The following is an 18722-nucleotide window of genomic DNA, read 5'->3' as shown; positions in this document are numbered from 1 at the left end:
TCCGCACGGCATTTGCTAGTCATCTGAGGTGACTGCTGTATTTGAGCAGACTGTCCAGTAGAAGAAGGCAGGCAGTGCCGTGGTAGAGTCCGGAGACCGATTTCTCAGGTTTGAGCAGACCTGTTTTTCTTGCAAAGGTTAACAGCAGGCTTTGGGTAAGGTTCTCCTTGCCAAGCTTCGTAGTGCACTTCTCCTACTGCACGTCTCTCTGGCCACTGTGGTTTTTTTATTCTTCTATTTTTCATCCTAACACAAGGCGTTTCATAGACAATTTCTTCTTCCTGAAGAGTGTTCTTCACTTTTCAGGGAAGCCTTCCTTTGTCAACTGGAAGGTGAGGTTCATCTGCTGTATACCCCTACATTCAGAACTGCCTACGTGTTACTTGACGGATGCTGTTAGGCTCTTAATATATGTTAAGTTTGGGGACCCTGCTTGCTTTCCCTTGACAGTTTATACTAGTATCTGGCACGAGGCTTGTCATAGAGCAGTTGCTTTAGTATTACGTTGAATGAAGAAAATGAATGACTAAATGCAGAAGGGAGTGGGATCCTATGGCCTATATATACTAAGTCCTTTTACCACCATAATTACCTTGAGTTGCCCATTGGTGGGTCTTGGGAGTTGTGGCTGTTGTGAGACTGTCAACAGAGGTGGTGAGTGAGAATCTGAACAAGACTGGGGTGGGGAGTATATTAATCTTAATTTTTAAAAATTTATTTATTATGTATATAGGGTTCTGAGCACCAGATCTCATTATAGATGGGTATGAATCATCATGTGATTGCTGGGAATTGAAGTCAGGACCTCTAGAACAGCAGTCAGTTCTTTTAACCTCTGAGGCATCTCTCCAGCCCAATCTTAATTTTTTTAATGCCAGCATAACTGATGAGGGGGAAATGACTGTATATATATTTGGGGAAGCTGAGGACTACTTCCCCAAACAGGCTTAGACTTTATTTTCTCAACATTTATCTTACAAATTAATCAAAACTATTGTAATCTGTAATATAGTCATGTTTAATTATAAAATTATTTGCTTTTACCTACCAGGTGGAGTAGTCATAGGAAAGTTGTGTGTGTGTGTAGGTACATGTGGAAGTTATTGAAATCATGGAATAGTAAAAGATCTGGAATATCCGTTTTTTTTTTACTCCAACAATGATGGTGTGTGTGATATTTAGCAAGTCAGTTAATGTCAGTGTCCTCTAAAATAGAGTAATGAATGGGACTGGAGGCACAGCTGAGTGGCCAACAGGTACTACCCTTAAAGAGGATGTAACTTCAGGTTCTAGCACCATGCTAGGTGACTGACAATCTCCCTTAACTCCAGCACTAGGGGATCCTATGCCTCTGGCTTTCAAGGGCACCTGCACTCACATGCACATGCACAGAGACCCCTCCTATACATAATTAAATAAATCTTACAAAATTAAATAAATTAGGACAATGAAATCATAAAAAGAATAAAATAGAATTAGGGGTCAGCACAGCAACTAAATGTTCTTGCCATCAAGCCTGATGATCTTAGTTTGATTCCTGAGACCCACATGGTAGAAGGCAAGAACCAACTCCTTAAGTTGGTGTGCTGAGGTACACACACCCCTACACAAATAAAGGTAAGAAAAATTAAAATAGGATGCCTTGAGAGTTATAAAAGTTATAAAAGTAATTTATGTTAAAAGTGCTTAGTATAATATCTGGCACATAGTAAATGCTTTATAAATTATAGCTGGTTTTTGTACCTTAATGTATCATATAACCTCACATCAAAGCATATAAAATCAACAGTCTTGGAGTACTAAGTAAATACTTATCGACTTAACTCTAGTACTGTGAGCTGCCAGCACTTGCTTTGCTCTCAGTGTGGCCATAAGAGGCTGTTGACATTTGCAGTGGTACACAACACATGTGCTAGTGTGTCACATCCAATATGACTTGGGTCCTAAAACCCTGGCTAGAGGAAGTGAGGGGATTAAGGACAGACACACAGACACATGTACAGTGAAGCTAGGGTAAAGTGGGGTTCTCTAATGTTTCCACTCTCCTAACACTTCAAACTGGACCTCAGCGTGTTTATTAGGTATCACACAGGGGGAGGGGCTAGCTAGTTTGGGTAGGAGGTCTCTGTACATATGCAATATCAGGCTGTAAGTATCTGGGAGGAGGAAGCTACAACGTCTAGTTTTGGCACACATTGTTCATAAGCTATACTTGGACTCTCAAGAAACGCTTTACTATTTCTCTTTAGACTGGCGGGTAAATGGCTTTGTCGGTTTTCCATGGGCTAATTGGTCTGCAACAGTCTGTGCCCATGTCAAAACACATAAAATTCACTCAGGACTTCCTTTGCACCCTACATAGTGGCTATGTGTTGTACAACACATGTCTTTGTGTATCTCTGCATTCATCTTCTGTTTTGTAAATTACTGATCCTATTTGAAATATGCTGATTTATTTCTTCTAGTTGGCATCCCCACTGTCCAGATGCACTAGTAATGGATTCTAGATATCCATTTTTAACAGGCCATATATTCTTATTCTGGCTCCTTTTCTTGGTCTTGCATCTTCAAAACATGGTACTTTATAAAATATCAGTAGTACACACATTGCTAAAGAGAAGATGGACATAATCTGTTGCTTTATGAATATAAATTTCATCTTTAGACTTATAAAACAATTAGAATGATCACATAGGCTGGTTATGGTGTGTATACTTTTTTTATTATTTATTTATTTTTTAGCTTTTCGAGACAGGGTTTCTCTGTAGCTTTGGAGCCTGTCCTGGAACTACCTTTTATAGACCAGGCTGGTCTCGAACTCACAGAGATCCGCCTGCCTCTGCCTCCCGAGTGCTGGGATTAAAGGCGTGCGCCACCATCGCCCGGCTATTACTGGGTCTTGAGGAAGGTTGTTTTCTAATTTTTTGAGAAATCACCACAGTGACGATTCTCAAAGGGGTTGTACCAGCTTGCACTCCCACCAGCAATGCAGACAGAACACTGTATACATAATTAATAAATAAATCTTTAAAAAAGTACATTTTAAAACTTCACTTAATCATCTGTACGTGAGTGTACAATAAAGTTTTCAAACAGTGGGTGTAAAACTGCTGTACTTTACATTCTTTATTATTATTATTATTATTGTATACAATGTTCTGTCTGCATGTATGCCTGCCCACCAGAAGAGGGCACCAGGTCTCATACATGGTTGTGAGCCACCATGTTGTTGCTGGGAATTGAACTCAGGACTTCTGGAAGAGCAGCCAGTGCTCTTAACCTCTGAGCCATCTCTCCAGCCCAGTACTTTACATTCTTACATCATCAGATGCTCTTGAACTCTTGTGCTCAAGTGATCTTTCTGCCTCAGCCTACCTGGGGCAACAAACGTACAGAACAACAGCTTTCTTTCAATAAAGAAATTATAGCTCTGGATTTAGGAATCTAAAGTATATTCTGTCCTGCCACATATGTTGATCTGGTGATTTTATTGTGTGTATAATATCCAAATAGGTGGTTACATTTTATACTATACATTAATATCTTCATACTTTTACTTTTTATAAAAGCGAGTAGCGGAGTAGTTTAGCCTCATTAGCTGTAGAAGGAGTTTTTATTTATAAAATAGCTAGCATAAGGGCCATGAGAGGAAAAATGATCCAGACCCTCCCCAGGTAACCTCGTGTTGATTTGTACACACAGCTGTGAGTGGGCGGTGCTGACTAAATGCAGTGTTAATGATGGAAACCTTGAAACACAGCTCATTCTGTTCTCCTGGTGAGAACAGTTTGCAGGCGAAAGGACAGAACTTGTAATATAGCTAGTTGCTCCCAATATTTTGTTACTAAATCCAATTAAACTCAGTTCTGTAATAGAAAGTTTTGTTTTTTTTTCTGGAGAACTGTAGAGGGTGCTGTAACCTTAGGAATAGTGTGCACTGGCTTTAACTAGTACAGACATTCACAGGGGAGGAGTGTACAGTGTTCAGAGAGACGATAATGCATAATATGTTACACTGCTTATTTGGAGAATGTTTTCATCTTTAAGAATCTCTGGTATTGTTAAAATTACAAACTCTTTTCCTTCCTTCCCTCCTTTCCTTTTTTTTTTTTAGATGTTGTCTCACTATGTCAACATGTGTTCTTGTCTGGCCTGGAGCTTTCTCTATAGCCCAGGCTGGCCTCAGACTTAGATCTACCTTCCTCTGCCTCTCTTCAAGGTGTGTGACACCACACCCAGAACGATAGCCTTTTTTTTTTTTGGTTTTTTTTTCGAGACAGGGTTTCTCTGTGGTTTTGGAGCCTGTCCTGGAACTAGCTCTTGTAGACCAGGCTGGTCTCCAACTCACAGAGATCCGCCTGCCTCTGCCTCCCGAGTGCTGGGATTAAAGGCGTGCGCCACCACCGCCCGGCACGATAGCCTTTCTTAATATGATCCAGGTAAATTGTAGAACAATAAATGTTATTTCCAATATCTTCCCCTTCAACCATGTAATGGGAATATGTATTTTGGATAAGTATGCTTTAGCAGGGAAACAGCTTTGGAAGACAGGCTATTGCACCAAATTGGAATTTAAAAGTCTAGGCAGACTTCAGAAGTTGTTTTGGTAAAGTAGATATCTTGCTTTTTGGCTGATTGAATTTAGTATTCAGAGAATTTATAGAGGTCCATGAATTCTAGGTAACATTTGCAGATTTTTCATAACTTTGATTCAGTTTCCTCAGTACTGAAAAGTTTTGGCATTTGAAGTTAGTTAAATTAGTCTGAGTGGTAGATTTTGAAGCAAAGGATGAGGATATTACCTATCTTTTAAAGTAGTTCCTTTTCTAGATTTAGGCAGCTTTAAACAGTTTAGGAGACAAAGCTTGCTTCTTTGTTTCTTCCTGGAACTGTATTTTTATATATTTATTTTGAAGTTCTGTACTGTAGTTCCTTAAAAACTTAAAGCAAAAAAAAAAAAAATTTCCCTTCTTCCCACTCCTCAAAGTGAAAGGTTTTTCTCCACAGTGGGCGAATGGATCAGTGTCGTACAGGCTTTCTCATATGGTTGCTCTGTCTTTGTTTTTACTCTAAAGGCCCCACCTTCCATGGTCAGTAATGAACAACGCCAGCATGCAGAGCACATACTCCTATCCTTTAGGAAATCCAAATCACCATTTGCAGTTTGCAGGCATATTTTGGGTAAGTTTTCTCTTTAAAAATATTTTGGCATAATCAACCGTTTTTGGTTTTTTTTTTTTTCTGTCTTGAATGTTGGTTGTTATAAATCCCTTTCAGTCCCTTTGTGCAGTTAGTCCCTTTCACTAATGGTTTTCTGTTAGGTTTGGGGTAGTTATGTATGTTCTCTCTTAGTTGTTTTCCAGTTGTTCTTTGTAAAAACTGGTTTAAACTCAGCTTCCTTATAGCCATATTAGTCACTTCTGGGAAAGTTATCGATATAATAAATAAAGCGGTGGTTTGTAAGTTTTGTCAACTTACTTTATGAGTTCTCTCTGACACATACTATGGAAATGGTCTCTTTCAAACAACTCTAGGGATGGTAAGTCCCTTGTCAAAGATGGCACTTTGTAAGAGCTGTATCTGATATTGCCATTTGCCTCTTCTATATTTTTGATAATAATAAAAAGGGAGATTTCATTCATTGTTTTTATTTATTTATTTATCTATTTATTTACTTGTTTGGGTTTTTCAAGGCAGGATTTCTCTGTGTAGCTCTGGCTGTTCTGGAATTCACTCTGTAGAGCAGACTGGCCTGGAACTCACAGAGATTCATTTGCCTCTGCCTCCCAAGTGCTGGGATTAAAGGCGTGTGCCACCATGGCCCAACATTGTTTTTATTTTATATTTTATGTTGGCCTTTTTGCTTAGTGGGAAGTGTCTTTCATATTGCTCATACTTAAGCTTCTTAAAAGTTTTTGAGTCCATTTATTGCTACAAAATTGATGACTTGATAGGATCTAAAACATCTGACTGTTTATTCTTGTGATTTTGGTAGGGTTTGTCTGTTACCAGTACTCTGGTTTCCATACAGAAATAAACTATGATGATGGTCATCTCTTCTAAACTGTTTACATATTAGGGTTATGAAATGAGAGGTTTGGTCGTAGTGGAAGAGTTCTGTTGAATTATGAGCTCTGGCTGCCAATGGTGCGTGCTGCACATTGTCAACTTGAAGAGGTCAGCCTCTCTGGGCCTCTGTCATCTGTGCAATGAGAATAATGACACCATTTGCCTTCATGGGCATGGCTTCTTAAGGTCTTGGGAGATGCCCATGTTGTCATAAATAAACATAAACATGTGTGAACAATAAAGTAAACATAGTCACATTACTTTATTTACTAGGGCTTTTGTTTTTTGAAGAAGACCATCTAAAATACATGGCTGTTTTGTCTGACAGAAGCTAGCAACAATAGGAAGGTAGCTGTTTCATTCAGATCTTACCTTTAGAGCAATAGTTGTAACAGGTGTCTTTTCAATGCAGTGAGGCCATTTATGGACTTACCAGTGGTCGAGTTTTATACTTGAATGGATTTGTTTCTGTTACTAAGAAATGTGTTCTTTTACTTGTATGGTATTTAATTAATGCTAAATAAAAAGAACTAAGACATCGGCCTAAAGAGGTTAAAGGGGTTAAGACCTCATCTTACCTTGCAATTATTCTAAATCAACAGGTGTGAGAGACCATTGTGTTAAACTGTTAACCTAAAGTAATTGGAATTTGAAGTTCACGTTAGATACTTCACCTGCCTCGTCTAGGGTTCCCCAGTGTGTCATCTGACTTTCTGTTGAATGCAGCTGTCATTGGTGACTAAGTTATAAGCATTTTGTTAGCACTTATTTTCTTATAGCACTCTTGTTTCAGAGCACGTGTATTTATGATGTACGGTGGCTTTCGTAAGGGCTCAGCGTGTCTGGACACACTGGAAAGAGCAGTATCATTATTTCTAGTTGTGCTTAATTCTAGTCGTGCTTTCAAAGTCAGCTTGGGTTTCACTGTCTATCATTAATGTATTGCAAAGCCCTTGATTACATAATGTTTGCATCTAAACTTCACCAAAAATCTTTTTTAACCCCTTACTCAGTTGCCACCAGCACAGAAGGGCAAATTCCTCTAAGAAGACTTCTCATACAAGTGGCAGTCAATCACAACTCAGAATTTTCACATTCTTACTTAGGGATTAGATGTCATTTTGTAGAATGTCTGGGAAATATATTCTGATAAAGGGGAGATTTTTCTCTTTGATGCTTCCCTTCTCTGTCCTCTTAAAACTCTTCCTTTACTGCTAGCTTCAGTTTTATGTGTTTCTCATTTTTCCTCATTTCTTTCTCTTACCCTTTAGTTTCCCTTAATTTTTTGCTTTCTTTGCTCTTGTGTGTGTGTGTGTGTGCGCGCGTGTGTGCGCGCGCTCCTGTGTGTATCTATGCCTCTGCCTCTGTGTGTATGCATGTGTGTACATACTGCATGCTTGGGTATTTCCCCACAAATGAACTTTTAGATTATTTCACCTAAGAAATCTTTGGCACTCAGGAACCTACTAGTTTTTTAGGGTTAAATATTTCTTTTAAGAACAAACAAGCCTGAGTTTAATTCTTGCTAAAGAAATAACCAAGAAATGTGAGGAACTGGCTTACTACTCCTGAAGTCACCTCTGTAGCACCTCTTTGCCTTCTCAGGGAGAATCGGATTCCATTTGCTTATCTTAGGCAGCCCGCACACAGTGAAACAAACCAGAATATCCAATAGGGCTAGGAAATGTGACTTCTCTGTATTTGGAAAATTGTCTTTGGTAACGCTGCCAATTTTATCTTTCCACTGAGACTTCACTACTCTTTGGTAGGTGTAGGTGTCATTCTGCTCAGAGAGCTGGCATGTCAGTTACAGCCGTGTGATTTCAGTCAGACTGCAGCGGCTGATCGTCTGTAGTAGACTTACTTTGTTTTGAGAACACTCTTTGATTAGTTTCCCTTTATTACTCAGTTCACTTTCAGTTTTTCTCCAAAGGGTGCTGTCATGTTTGAGATGAAATATAATTTATTATAAATTGGGCGGTGGTGGCGCACGCCTTTAATCCCAGCAGTTGGGAGACAGAAGCAGGCGGATGGATCTCTTTGAGTTTGAGTTCCAGGACAGCCAAGGCTACACAGAGAAACCATGTCTTGAATGCTCACCCCCAAATGATTCCTAGTCCATAACTGTTGAAGTTACTGCGGTAGCAAAGAAGACGTTCTAGAAAGCAGCCCCAAGCAGGCGATTGCAGCGCTGTTGTAGCCAGCAGCAGCTCTTCGTCCAGGGAGACAGACATTCTAGCTTGAGCTGTCAGCTCAGCAGGAAGACGTTGCAGTGTCAGTCATCTTCATGGAACAGTGAGACTGAGGCTTGCGTGTATGAAGAAGCTCTGCTAGTGAGTACTGGCTAGCGTGCAGAGTGCTCTAGCTCCTCTTACACGTTTATGCTATGTGTAAATATACTCTTTGGGTAATAATAGTGTTTATCAGAAACTGCAATGCTCTTTGAAAAAGTCCTACTTTTCAATTTAGAAATTTACTTTCTCTTCCAGTATTTCTCCATTCTTTAGATATAGTTTCTTAATAAATTAGACCCTCATTTCCTGCCATGTAGAAGTAGATGTTGAAGAAAAGTTAACAAGGGTCTCTTGAAAACTTTCCAATGTCATTCTTATGTAGGACAGAAAAAAAGACTAGGGTAGAGGCATATGTAGTTTAAAATAAGGGTGTTTCAGGGCTCGTGACTGACAAGTGCCTACTTGGTCTTGCCTTTGGTGGCATGTGCTTAGCATGGATTAGTGTTGCTTAGAGAGTCATGTGACCTCACATTTCCTCTCCATTGGGACATCAGTTTCTGTATCTGTAATAGACAGCAGTTGAAGACAATGATCTTTGCTGTTCCTAACATTCTGTGAAGCCTTCGTATTTTACCTTCTTCAAATCTGTAGTTAAGGATTTCATTGTAGATGGACATGAAGACAAACCATCATCCTCTCAGAGAAATCTATAGTGACATTCTTTAACTTACCTTCACCAGACATAGTCATATTTCTTCTTAAGGGAGATAGATATAACCTGTTTCTGGCTAAAATTGTTTGACTCTTAGAATAAAATCTACCACTCCACCCTCATTCTTGGAAAGTTAAACTTTTTTTTTTTTAGTAATGAGATCGCATTTTCAGAAACTATTCATTTTTAAAAAATTAAATCATTTATTGTATTTTAAAGTTTCTAAATTTTTGTGACTTCTAATCATCATCTCAGTCAGTTTATATAACAGTAGCACAGACTAATCAAAATGTAGAAACAAAAGGCCCAGATTGGTTCTTTCTACTTTTGCTGTATTCAGAAGTCCTGTCTACAGGGACATACTCTCAGTCACGGTGCACCTTTCCTCCTGGATTTTCATAGTTAATGTGTTAGGAACACTAGTAACATTTTTAATGACCCGAGTTTGAGTTAGAAAGAAAACAGTGCATGTCTGTACTTCTATCTTGAGTTCTAGAAGGGCACCATTCTAGGTCTAGAGTTTATTTCTTGTGGCTTTCAGATACTCATACCCAGTGATCTTGGTACATAATCTGAAGTCTATTCAGACTTAAGAGTTTCACATGGTTATTTTGTAGACCTCAGAGAATTTCTACTTTTTCTTGACTTCATTTTGACTGTTTCTCCCTTTTAATAATGCTGTTTGAAAACTGTAGCAGTATACATTAAGAGAAAAAATAGACAATTAGTATAAAATATTTTTAAGGTTTGTTAATTTTCTATTTTTTCTCTGGTTCAGGTTTTAGCTCAGTTCCTCCGAGTTTGCCAGGTAGCTGGGTCATTCTAAGTGTAGCCTCGGGATTACTCAGTTTGATCAGTACTGCAATCAGAAAAGTAAGGAGAACTTCTCACCTTGTGTAAATGTGGCTCATTGTACTTGACCATTTGAGACAAAGACCTTCCACGTGGCTGTTTATTTCTGAACTTGCTATTGAGGTGGGCCATCCTGCTGAAGGCTTACTTAAAAGCTGCAGTATTTTGGCAGCATGACTCATCATAAATAGTAATGTTCAAAGACCAGTTTAATAAGATATTTTTGAAATAAAACATTCCAGTTTTGCACAGGGTGAGAATCTCTTAGTACACTTTCTGATTGCTTCATATTTTTATTTTTACCTTTTAAAGCTGTGTTATTTTTTAGTTCTTCATGCTTTGGAAGTAACAGTTGAAGAGAGGTGAGGAAAGTTTGTGAAAATTGTGATCGGTGATTAGCTGCCACCTGCCTGAGGTGTCTTCTGAGAGGAACTAACCTCTTTGTGGTGCTAGAGCAAGGTCACTGGATTAAAAACAGAACAGGTAACCATCTTATTCCTTGTCTGAAAAGTTCTGTCTTAAAATTAATAAATGCAAAATACACAAGATCATATGAATTACTGTTTAAAGAGAAATTTTAATTTTCTTCCCAGAAACCAGTAAAGTGGACTATGTCCTTTTTCAAGCTGCCACAGCCATAATGGAAGCAGTTGTCCGAGAATGGGTTCTCTTGGAAAAAGGCAATATTGAGTCGCTGAGAACATTCCTCCTAACCTATGTCTTGCAAAGGCCTCAGTAAGTACTTGGGGCAGCACTGCTAAAATACCCTTGTTCAGCCTCTGATCTGTCCTTTTAGAGATCCCTTCTTCTTAATGATGATGTTTATGGGCAAGCTCTATCCTAGGGCTTGTAGTTTGAAAATTCATATATGGGGCTGGAGAGATGGCTCAGTGGTTAAGAGCTTTGCCTGCTCTTCCAAAGGTCCTGAGTTCAATTCCCAGCAACCTTACATGTGCTCACAACCATCTGTAATGAGATTTGGTGCCCTCTTCTGGCTTGCAGGGATACATGCAGGCAGAATAAATAAATCTTTGGAAAAAAAAAGAAAATTCATACATATGATTGTAGTTGGCTTTCATACTTGATGAAATCATAACTTTCCTTAAGTTTCTGATACTAAAGAAAATAGCTTTATTGTTGAATTTTGAAGAATTTGATTATAAATACAACTTTACTTTTGACTCTGTCAGAACTTACCTTGACTTGTTCTTTGGTGTGTGGTAGGATGTTTTATTTCTTTTAATATGTTTACGAAGCTTAGCATTGGCTAAGTAATATAAATGTAGCTGCGTATCCCCAAGAGGAAGAGGAAAAAAATTAAGCCATCAACAAGCCAAATGGTACATGTGTGTGCATAGAAAATATTTTAGAAGAAAAAGCACTAAATTCTTTGTTTACTTTGAAAAAGATCAGATTTTAGGAGCGGTAAAGTGAATTTTCGTTAATGTTTAAACATTTTTACAAGCCTGTGCGTTTGGGCTGGAGAGATGGCTCAGAGGTTAAGAGCATTGCCTGTTCTTCCAAAGGTCCTGAGTTCAATTCCCAGCAACCACATGGTGGCTCACAACCATCTGTAATGAGGTCTGGTGCCCTCTTCTGGCCTGCAGGCATACACACAGACAGAATATTGTATACATAGTAAATAAATAAATAAATATTTTAAAAAAACCAAGCCTGTGCGTTTGTTCTTGTATGGAATAGACACATTTTTGTTATATTTTAATGATAGTGATGGTTGTTTTGATCTTTACCCTGGCAAAATAATTTGAAATATAATTTGATAGTGTATTCTTAGGGTTAAAAAGAAGTTGAGAAAATCTTTGCGTTTATATTTATATAATAAAAGGAACTAACTATAAAATCTATCTATGTTTGTAGCAAGAGTTTAAAGAATTAGGGGCTGAGTATGTATGTAGCTCAGGTTTTCTGTTTTGTTTTAAACTAGGAAGGGCGCATCACATCTCTGATTTCGAAGGCAAAGGCAGAAGGATCACTGCAAGCTCAACCTACAGTATAAGAGTATTACTAAAAACTGAAAGGAAAAAAAAATAGTTGTATGCCACTAGTAGCTTTAGTATTTAGACCCCTGTGGCTGACGAGCAGTCTTTGTGACACCTTGCTCCCAGGTCTAGTATTGTCATAAAGCCTCTTTATTTCTCTGGGTTTTTGCTCCGTTTTTACTTTCATCGAACAGTGATTTGATGGCACTTTTCATGTGGTTAAGTCAACTGTTGTTACAGGGTGTCTTTCCTAAGTAGTCGGGGGTCTCAGTAGAACTTTTGACCTCCTTGGCAGCCCTTCCCACTCCATTCCATGAAACCCAGAACCCTGAGAGCTGGGGTAGATGTAATGTGGGAGAGGTATCCCTTGATGTTTATATATGTGCTTTCTTCTGCTATCCAGATTAATTCCATTCTCAAATCATTTTGATTAGTTTAGAGACTATTTTAGAGTTGATTACGAAAAGTTCTATGTTGAAAAAGTTCACTTGATTCCCCCCGGCTGTGTGTGTGTTAGCGTATGGTATCAGGAGGTGGAACCCAAGATCTTGTGTATGATAGGTAAGCACTGCCTCCTCCCTACACTATTTTGAGGACTTCTTAAAACTTTTTTGGCAAAGATGACACAGCAGCACAGTGAACACACAAACCCCTTTCCCGGTAGAAGCTCAGTTAACTTGTTTTCATTTTTGTTTTTCGAGACAGGGTTTCTCTTGTAGCCCCTGCTGTCCTGGAACTCACTCTGTAGACCAGGCTGGCCTGGAACTCACAGGCCTTGCCTCTGCCTCTTGAGCTGGGATTAAAGGCGTGTGCCACCACCGCCTGGCAACTCAGTTAACATCTTGTCACATTTGAGCAAACTGCCATGCACACTACAATGTTTTCATCTTAAATACTTGAGTGTGTCTTTCCTGAGACCACACTGTCAATAGTCTAGACCTAATTGTCCTGTTTATATCATTACTTAATATCATTCTGATTGCATATTCTGAGTTCCTCAATTATTTTACTAATGCTAGGTATATCTTTCCATCATAGGCCATTTTTCTTGTTAATATGCAGTCTGTCTCTTTGTCTCTGTTAATGTTTTCTTTCTAACATTAGGTAAAATATGTTGTCTTTTAGTCCAGGGTTCGATTACAAGTTAGATGTTATGTTCAGTTATTATGACTTTTTAAATTAAAAAATTATTTTATGTGCATGAGTAGTTTAATTTTTATTAGATGTATTTATTATGTATGAGGTTTTTGCCTGCATATATGTCTGTGTACCACATGTGTGCCTGTGAAGGTCAGAAGAAGGTGTCAGATCCCCTAGAATTGGGGTTATAGATGGTAGTGGGCCACCGTGTGTGTGTGCAGGGAACGTGCTCTTGGCTGCTGAGCCATCTCTCCAGCTGCTTTGTATGGGTATTTTTTCTGTATGTGTATATGCACACCATGTGTATGCCTGGTGCCCCAAAAGTTACAGGTGGTTTTGAGCTACTAATAGGTGCTGGGAACCAAACCTAAGTGCTTTGCAAGATCAGCGAGTACTCTTAACCGCTAAACCAGCTCTCCAACTCCTGTTACATCCTTTTAAAGTCAGAGTAATTCTGCTCCCTTTTTTTGGTCTTTAATGACATTGACATTATTTTATAGAATCTAATTTATCTAATCCACTTGCTAGTGTGGATTAAAGTCAAGTCGCAAATGTGGTGTACTATATAGGTAGGATTATACAGATAACTTATGTTGTACAGTCTGGTGTACACAGAGATTATGTATTTAGGTCCTCACCACTACGTGCACAGGTTTGTTACCGTGCCTCCTTTCCAAGGGACAGGTGCATAATAGTCAGGAAAGAAGTGTGCATTCCTGTTCTGCTACATTGACTCTGTGACCTTGCCTGTATTTGCGACTGATATTTCTTGCTAACTTTCTGATAATTAGTGGAGTTAACAGTGTTTTTTGAACATGTTAATTTAATAAAACCCCTGCATAAAGCTCAGTAAATGTTTTAATTTTCAAATTCTTGTCAGTAGAAATCCCCCTCCCCCCCATTTTAGGCAGGGTCTCACTATGATGTCCTGCTTGGCCTGGAACTTGCTATGTAGACTAGGCTGGCATTCAGAGGTTCAATAGCCTCTGCCTTCTGAATACTGGTATTAAAGGCATATGCTATCACCCCCGGCCCAAATCTGTATTTTGTAGGAATATTTTGACTTTAGTCTTGATGTAGGGACACATGCTTGAAATTAGATGTTCAATAAATGCCTTCTATATGGTAAATTCTGAGTTTTACATATACTAGTGTGCTTAGAAGTGGGGTGGTGATCTTCAGGATAGAGTTCAGTTGTGACAGGTAAGTCATGCCACATGCTGGTGCCTTGAGCCTTTAGTGATAGCTTTCTGCAGGAAGTGGCACCATGGTTTTGGCAGAGGGAATAGACGTTCATAGGCCTGGCAGTATCAGAGTGTGGAGCCAGGAACTGAGGAGTTCCATATGCCTGCTGTACTGAGTGTATGGGAAGGGTGAGGTTAGAGAGAAGAGAAGGCACTTGGCTGTCGCAAATTTTAAAAGTGCATGAACCAAATGTATAACTTAAGTCCAAACTGAAACACATTTGAAAGGAAAAGGTAAGCATTATTAATAATTAATCAGGACAATAGGACATTGGGACTCTTCCAGGAAATCTGGGATTGGTCTTGTTGCCTATGGTAAGGGATGTGAATTGTCCCAAGGGTGCAAGGGCACATCTTTGTGACATTTGAGAGGTTACATTATAAGGTTGCTGTTTCTGTAGGCTAACCTTTAAGAAGGGGTTCTGAAGAGGCATTTAAGTCTCCGTGCCCTTGTGATCAATAGGCTTTTACAGAATGCCTTGGCTGGGAATGGATGTTTGTAATGTCACTCAGAGGTGCCATTTATCTTAATAGTAGATATAGGTAAATGTTTTCACACTTTTTATGTTTTGCAGCCTCCAAAAGTATGTTCGGGAACAGATTCTATTAGCAGTAGCCGTAATTGTAAAACGAGGATCATTAGATAAGTCAATTGACTGCAAAAGCATTTTTCATGAAGTCAGCCAATTGATAAGTAGTGGCAATCCCACTGTGGTAAGTATGCTAACTGCTTGTATCTATAAAATTTTTTCATTTTGCCTATCACAGTAGCATTTTGGCAATAGTAGTATAAAACAAAAGCATACAAACTAATGTGCCAAGCAGTTTTATTTGTTTAGGCATTTCTTCTGATTTTTAAATATGTGTATATAATATAGATAAAATATATTTAGCCAGCCGGGCGGTGGTGGCGCACGCCTTTAATCCCAGCACTTGGGAGGCAGAGGCAGGCGGATCTCTGTGAGTTCGAGACCAGCCTGGTCTACAAGAGCTAGTTCCAGGACAACCTCTAAAGCTACAGAGAAACCCTGTCTCGAAAAACCAAAAAAAAAAAAAAATATATATATATATATATATTTAGCCTTTTATTTGAGTCTATGTTTTTATATGTTGCTACTGTACTCATAATCATTTTAATTAATTGTAAAGCATGATGAGTGAATATATCATGATATTCTTTTTTCTGTGGGTGGGGAGACTTGGGCTTAGCATGTAACCTTGGCTGGCCTGGGATTCAGAGATCTGCCTTCTGAATTCTGGGATTGAAGGCATGTGCCACTGCACTTGGGTTTTCATTATTCTCCATCATTTCTATTGAACATTTCCCCACCCTCAGTTTTAATAAGCATTGGAAAGTACTGATAATTACAGACCTGCTTGAGTTAAGAATAAGTGGTATCTGGCATAATAAAAATCATTAAGTACACCATGACTTCAGATGGTTCTGACAGGTGAGCAGATGCCAGGCTTTTGTTCTTGACCAAATTACTTCAGGGAGCATGAGTTCCCCTCCTGTCCACATTTCGGGAATGTCTGTTTGTAGTAATTTTGCCAGAGGCTGGAGAAGCAGAAGTTGGTATTACAGACCAGCTCTGATTGATCCTTCTAGATCGATCCCTCTAGAACTGGGGTTCTGATTCTTAAGTATCAGATGTTAAATATTCTTGGTAGTTTTTTTTTAAACTAGTCACAATTTATTTTCTTGAATTACCTGAGAACTATCTGTGTGAGGCTATATGCCATTCTTCAGGACTCTTCTGTAAGAGGTATGGCACTGTTTATTTGTCATGGTGGGACTTGAGCCCAGACCCTTGACAGGCAAGTCCAGTGCTCTGAACCACACGCCTCCCTCATGTAGTTTCCAATGTAGACCTGTGCTAGTGTCAGGACATTGTAGAATGATGGTCAGATGACTTGCATGAACTCGTAGTGTTCCCTGTCATGGCAGTGAGTCTAAGTGCAGCCAGTGCTTACTACCCTGGGTGTTCCGGGTTACATTGCTGCCCCCCCCCTTAGTTTTTGCTTTGGGGCATCTTGTTTCATTTTGATAGTCTGGCTTGTTGCAGTGGACAGGGTTAGACCAGAACTGTGACACTGAGATTGTGAATAATGCTTCCTGGGCTAGTTTGTTGATTCTTCCAGCTGGGGCTTTAGTGCAGGGGTCTGCAGCTTACCCTTGCCCTCCTGCTTGTCTCTTGGCACTGGGAGGATACAGCATAGGTAACTTGTCCTGCCTTTCCTAGTTCCTGATGGGGACTGAGTTTTCTTCTTTTTCCTTACATAGATTTGATGTAGCACAAAAAGTAGTTCATGGCAGCTTGATAGTTAGACTTGTTTGAGCCACCAAAATAACTATGTTCTACAAGTGATAGAACAGACAGTGTGGTTAGAAAACATTTTGCTATATCCACAGTACATACATTTGGATAAATTTAATATCCTTGATATTCTTTAAATTGTCAAAATAGACACCCCCCACATATATACCCTGCCCCATACCTCACACATATATATCTGCCCTCCCCCCATACCTCATACATAGAGGTTTTGAGACAGTCTTTTATATAGTGAGCTCCAGACTAGTCAGTAACACAATAACAGACTGTCCTTGAACTTTTTCTTTAGTTTCCAGTGCCCTAGGATTGAAGGTGTGTGCTACCATATGCAACAAGGTTTTCTTTTTAAAGTAAAATTTCTAATTACAGGACCAAGGAATTCTAAATTATTAACATTTCAGTATGTAGAACCATTTTCAATGATAGGATAGAATGAGATCGCTAGCCACATCGAAACATTAAATTTAAAAAAAAAACCCTCTATACTTCAAACAAATAAGCAAAAAGCAGCCGGGTGGTGGTGGCAAAGCTCTTTAATCTCAACACTTAGGAGCCAGAGGCAGGTGGATCTCTGTTTTGCAGAGGCTGGCAGATCTTTGAGTTTCTGGACAGCCTGGTCTACAGAGTGAGTTTCAGGAGAGCCAAGGCTATACAGAGAAACTTTGTTTCGAAAAACAAACAAAAAAATTCTCTATGTTTATGTGTTGAGTGAAAAGCACACATTGCCATTTGTGCTTGTCCTTACAGAGAGGTGTGAAACCAGCCCCTTAGGTAGGTCCAGAAAATGAGATTGCAGACTAGTGAAAAGTTCTCATGTATCTTTCTCTTGGATGATAAAGAATTTGTGGGAACAGTCCAAGAATTTAAGGCTTCATTATAGTCTCAGAGACATGAATAGCCTTCAAAGGAAGAAGTAGAGCTTTGGTAGGAAAATAGCATGCTGAAACAATCAATAGCCAGAAACCTTTGTATGGTGGTTTTATCTGATATATGAAGAGGTGCCAATAATAGAAATCATTTGATGTCTTTTTTTCCTTAAAACCTTCCATTTGCTATTGTATATACATGTGTGTATTGTGTATGCCATAGCACTTGTGTGGTTAAAGGACATCTTTTGGAGTCAGTTATCTCCTTAAACCATGAGTTCCAAGAATAGAACTCATGCCAGGTTTGGTGGCAAGTACCTTTATCTCTTGAGCCATTCAGCTGGTCCTATTTGATGGTTTTCTATAGATTAAGAAAGAGTTGACCTGAGGAGCTATTAAGTCAGATAACTCAGTTCCCTCTTGTCACTTCTAAAATGTAAGCTCCATGAACCTTCACTGGCCAGAAACTATAGCTTGACTGCTTTCCTTCAAAATATTGGTGTTGGTTATCTATCTTCCTGTACTAGTCTCATGAAGTATTTACATGGGTTTTGGGGCAATTAGCAACTGTAGAGTGTTGAAATCTGAGCGGCGGGCTACGTTCCTGGCACCCGGCCGCCCGCACGGCTAGCTTTATACCCGAAATAATTACACGGAAACTGTATTCTTTTAAACACTGCCTGGTCCATTAGTTCCAGCCTCTTATTGGCTAGCTCTTACATATTGATCTAACCCATTTCTAATATTCTGTTTAGCACTACGAGCTGGCTTACCAGGAAAGATCTTAACCTGTGTCTGTCTGGAGTGGGAGAATCATGGCGACTGCCTGACTCAGCTTCTTTCTCCCAGCATTCTGTTCTGTTTACTCCACCCACCTAAGGGTTGGCCTATCAAATGCGCCAAGGCAGTTTCTTTATTAATTAACCAATGAAAGCAACAGATTAGAAAGAAATCACTCCCACATCAGTAGAGCACTGACTTTTTTTCTTTTTAATTAATACTTAGTTATAGCTCTGTCAAGTACTACCTACTTAACCGGAACAAATAAACACTGTAAATTCTCTGGGCATTAGTTCCTTACTATGTAAACCAGGTGTCCTAATATCATCTCAGAGGCTACTCATGCAGCAATTGTTGGTACCATGTTCTTAGCAGCCTCCCAACCTTTCTTTGCCGAATCTTGGAAGCATAAACTCTAATAATTCACCCTGTATAACTATTCTAAGTGTTGGGATTCTTTCCTGTCCCACCTGCCTGGTCCCAAATAGC

General features: G+C 39.2%; 1 protein-coding gene across 2 annotated transcripts in view; it reads left to right on the top strand.

Moving 5' to 3' along the window:
* Xpo4 (exportin 4) overlaps window positions 1–18722 on the top strand; it is an 84371-nt gene that overhangs the window by 5048 nt on the left and 60601 nt on the right. The window contains exons 1-4 of one of the 2 annotated variants that reach the window (XM_075949774.1): window positions 5076–5181; window positions 10196–10350; window positions 10461–10602; window positions 14827–14965. In XM_075949774.1, coding sequence (XP_075805889.1) covers window positions 10508–10602; window positions 14827–14965 — 234 coding nt within the window. In that variant the 5' untranslated portion in view covers window positions 5076–5181; window positions 10196–10350; window positions 10461–10507. Of the gene's footprint in view, window positions 1–5075; window positions 5182–10195; window positions 10351–10460; window positions 10603–14826; window positions 14966–18722 lie in introns of those variants that run through there. The other variant, XM_075949773.1, reaches the window with a different exon arrangement.

This window comes from Microtus pennsylvanicus, chromosome 15, assembly GCF_037038515.1.
Source record: "Microtus pennsylvanicus isolate mMicPen1 chromosome 15, mMicPen1.hap1, whole genome shotgun sequence".
Lineage (NCBI taxonomy): Eukaryota > Metazoa > Chordata > Mammalia > Rodentia > Cricetidae > Microtus > Microtus pennsylvanicus.
Note: the sequence above shows the minus strand (reverse complement) of the source record. Positions and strands in the feature narration are given on the sequence as shown.